The sequence below is a fragment of the Plecotus auritus genome, assembly GCF_963455305.1.
Source record: "Plecotus auritus genome assembly, chromosome: 11".
In the NCBI taxonomy this organism is placed as follows: Eukaryota; Metazoa; Chordata; class Mammalia; order Chiroptera; family Vespertilionidae; genus Plecotus; species Plecotus auritus.
The window spans coordinates 36,342,598-36,346,296 of record NC_137777.1 but is presented as its reverse complement, the minus strand read 5'-3'; the positions used below and the strand labels follow the sequence as shown (position 1 = coordinate 36,346,296).

The following is a 3,699-nucleotide window of genomic DNA, read 5'->3' as shown; positions in this document are numbered from 1 at the left end:
CTCTCCCCCTCAGCACTAGCCAAATTCACAATTATTAGTAAGATTAGTATTAATACTCTGCACACTTTATAACCAAGCGACTACTTTTCAAACTTATTTTTAATCTTAAAGGAAAACTGCTTCCTGGCGTCCTAGGCTGCCACCAAAGTTGCCACTTTTCTGAGAAAAAAAGACATCCATACTTTAGCTCAACTCCACCTCCTTCCTCCCTCCCTCCCACTCCGAAGACCGAGATTCTGGGGATGTCAAGGCTAAAGTCCCGTTTGTCTCTGACACGTCTCCTCAGTTCTCGCCTCTGCTTTGTTTGCTCTGCAAATGTTTCACAACTACCAGAGGACCAAAATAAAGGGGGGTTGGGGGGCAGCTTTTCCCTTTCCTCTAGCTTTTGGGTCGGTCTGATGTTTCTCAGGGGTGTGTTTAAGGCTTCTCCGTGCACTGTTTGCAGAGGCTGGAGGAGACGCTGTTGAACAGGGCGCACTTCTCCGGGCAAGAGGCTGCCGGAGGCAGCCCGGCGCTGAACGGGTAGCCGGCAGCTTGCTCGTAGGCGCCCAGCGCCGGGTGCAGGGCAGCGGCCGCCGCCGCTGCAGCCGCGGAGCTGGGTAGCGAGGCGGCCGAGATGGCCTGGCCCTGGTTGAGGTAGGCGACAAGGCGCCGCATCTCCTCCAGGGCCTGCGCCTGCATGAGGATGTAGTTCTTGGCGAGCAGCAGCGTGGCGATCTTGGAGAGCTTGCGCACCGAGGGGCTGTGCGCATAGGGGATCACCGCGCGCAGCTCATCCAGCGCGTCGTTCAGGTCGTGCATCCGCCGGCGCTCTCGGGCGTTGATGTTGAGCCGCAGCGCCTTTTGCTCTTTGGATTTCTTGCTGCTGCTGCTGCTGCTGCCACCACCGCCAGCGCTGCTGCTACCCCCACCGCTGCCGCCGCCAGGACCCCCTGGGGGGCCGCTGGCGCCGCCGTGGAGGTGGGCGTTGGAGCAGCCTTCCGCTGCCTTGGTGCTGCCGCCTCCCGCGCCCGGGGAGGCCCGCGGGTCGACACCTCCGGCCCGCAGCATCAGCTCGCAGCGGCCGTCGCTGTCGTCGTCGGGGCTCTGCTCGCCACCGCTGCTCTCGGCCACCGAGCCCCGGCTCGCGCTCTCTCCGTATTTGAGGCACAGGGCGGCCCCAGCCGGCAGGCTGCTCAGTCTAGGGTCGCCCCCAACCCCGGCAGAGCCCACCAGCAGCCCGGGGACGCCCACCCCCCCGCCGCCACCACCACCTCCCGCGCCGCCGCCACCTCCCCCAGGCGGCGGGAGCAGCAGCCCTGCACCCTCGGGATCAGCCGGCTCGAAGCAGCCCAGGGGCGACGAGGAGGAGGACGCCGGGCGCTCCCGAGGCGGCGGCGCCAGGGACAGGTCCATGCCCGGGGGCGTGGAGCGGAAAGATGCCTCCAAGCGCTTGGCGGTGGAGGCGTTTAGGCTCTTATGCAGGAAAAGGTCGTCTTCGCCCGCGGCGGCCGCTCCGAGGTGCAGCCCGCGGTCCATGGTCCGGCGCCGGCACGCAGCCCCGGCCCGCCGCGCCGGCCGCCGCCGCCGCCTCCGCTCGGGAGTCAGGCGGCGCAGAAGATGCGCCCGAGCCGGGCTCCGGGGCTGATGTGCTCGTTGGTCCCGGTGCTGCTGGCAGCCCTCTCCCCTTCTTTTTCTTTTTCGCCTTCCCCCGCGCTCGCCTCCTCCTCCTCTTCTTCTTCTTCTTCGTCTCCAGCCGATGGTGCTGGCTGCTGGGGCTCACCATGGGCCGCGGCCCCGCATGGTGGGAGGGTGGGCGCGGAGGGAGTGGAGCCGCCGCCGCCGCCGCCGCCGCCGCCGCCGCCGCTCTGAGCCCAGCCCCGCGCCTCCTCTCCGCACCGTTTATCTTGCTTGGATTCACCTTCAAGAGATTTCCGGACCCATCAGCCAGCCGCCGCCACAGACGGGGGAGTCTTTTACATCATTATCTCTGAGTAGGTTATTATGAGGAAGACTCGCCTGTTGGGACAGCGCTTTCTACCCAATCAGGTTAACGTTTTAATTAATAGGATTAAAACGGTAACAAACAATCGCAGGCGCTATCTGGCCGCGAGTCTGAATAGTTTCATTTCCCAGGTCTGAAGACAGGCAGCAGCTAGAGCTTTATAAAAGGCGCCTGCTCCGTTATTCTGCCTGCCATCTGTATACACAACTTAGCGCATATGTTTGCAAGGCGCTGGGTCCTGTTAGTAACCCAACAACTGCCTTTAGCTTGACATGTGTGGCGACTTTCACTCATCAATGAGCACACTAAAAGCCCTACTTAGAGCCGAGGATGTTCTTTGCTCCTTCAGCAAATTATAGATCGGCAGCGAAGCCTGGGAGTCCCGTCGAAAGCCACCACCCCCACCCCCACCCCCACCCCCACCGCCCTTCCCTCGCCAGTGCTGTCTCATCTTGTGCTAAATTACCCTTCCGGGCTAGAATGATACTCCACCCATGTTCCTAGGGTGACACTGGTCTGGATTTGGAGATGGGACTTTGGGGGTTGGGGGCGGACTTGCCCCAAATTCACCCTAGATTCTCAACTAGTAAGAGAGCAAAGCAATCGTCCCCCTTAAACACTGACTTATTTCCACACCACCCCCCGCCCATTTCCAACCAGGGAAGAAAAAGAAAAAGAAAGATGAAGAGTAAATTGATTATGCAGCCCATTCGATTAAAAGGGGAGGGGGTGTCTTTGCCCGATTTCCAAGTAACGGCTAAAGTGATGGTGCCTGAAGCACACGATTTCCTAAACAGGAAGGAACTAATTTCTCAAAGTTTCCTCCAGATTTTAAAGCCCGTGGTTTTGGAATAACCAACTTTACGGGGAGTCGAATCCTCTCCCACCCCAAGTGGGGCATTTGTGCATATTTGCATATTTTTTTTTTGCCCGGAGACGTCACCGCCAGGGCTAGGAAGCCCCGCGGGGACATCTGGACCTGCCTGGCGGTTCTGGAGGGCTGATAAAGGGAGGTCTGGGAACGGGCTCCCCGGGGGGGGGGGGGGGGGGAGTGGTACACGCCGTCCTCTCGCTCCCCAGTTGCGTGTCTAAGGAGCACATGGCACTTCGCGGCTGGTGTTCATCCTTAAGACATAAGTAAAAAACAATATTCCCCAACACCTCCAATAAATCTTTCTTATGTGGCAGAATTGCTGAAGCCTATGAGGTTTTTGGTTTCTCCGGTTTCATTAAAAACCTTTTAATTGTGGCTTTCTGAGTTGGCCCCAGGTGTTGGACTCTTTTCATTACATTTTGCTCTAATGTGATGAAATTCTAATTCTCTCCTTACCATATGGTTAAATTTCCCAACTGAGAATTAGTTGAAAAAGGAGAAATAATCTATTAATCTCTGTAATAGATTCACAAATGAGGTTCGCCACAGAACCTGTTTTTGAATGGTAATATTTAGAACAGTTGGGCGCCTGGTTTCATAAAGGAAGGGCGAGGCCGACGCAGAAGCGCCTGCACGGTCACCTGGAAAGGCTGAATGGGGGCCCAGCGGTATCTTTCCAAACTAATTGCCTGAGATTCAGTCTCTCCGGGACCGAAATACTTCCCAGTCGTCGGTTACCTTCGCGCCATAGAATTTACTGGAACCCAAAGATTGACAAAGAGCACGCGGGCTGCGGGGGGCTTTCCAGCCTGGGACCGAGGCCGGCGGTTCTGGAAGGCTT

At 58.2% G+C, this 3,699-nt stretch overlaps 1 protein-coding gene across 1 annotated transcript in view; it reads right to left on the bottom strand.

Moving 5' to 3' along the window:
* Positions 1 to 2,316, bottom strand: part of BHLHE22 (basic helix-loop-helix family member e22) — a 3,561-nt gene extending 1,245 nt beyond the window's left edge. Inside the window, exon 1 of the mRNA XM_080646666.1 lies at positions 1 to 2,316. This exon is cut by the window's left edge and continues 1,245 nt beyond it. Within this exon, the coding sequence (XP_080502792.1) occupies positions 418 to 1,518 (1,101 nt within the window). The 5' untranslated portion in view covers positions 1,519 to 2,316 and the 3' untranslated portion in view covers positions 1 to 417.
* Positions 2,317 to 3,699: the final 1,383 nt, after the last annotated feature.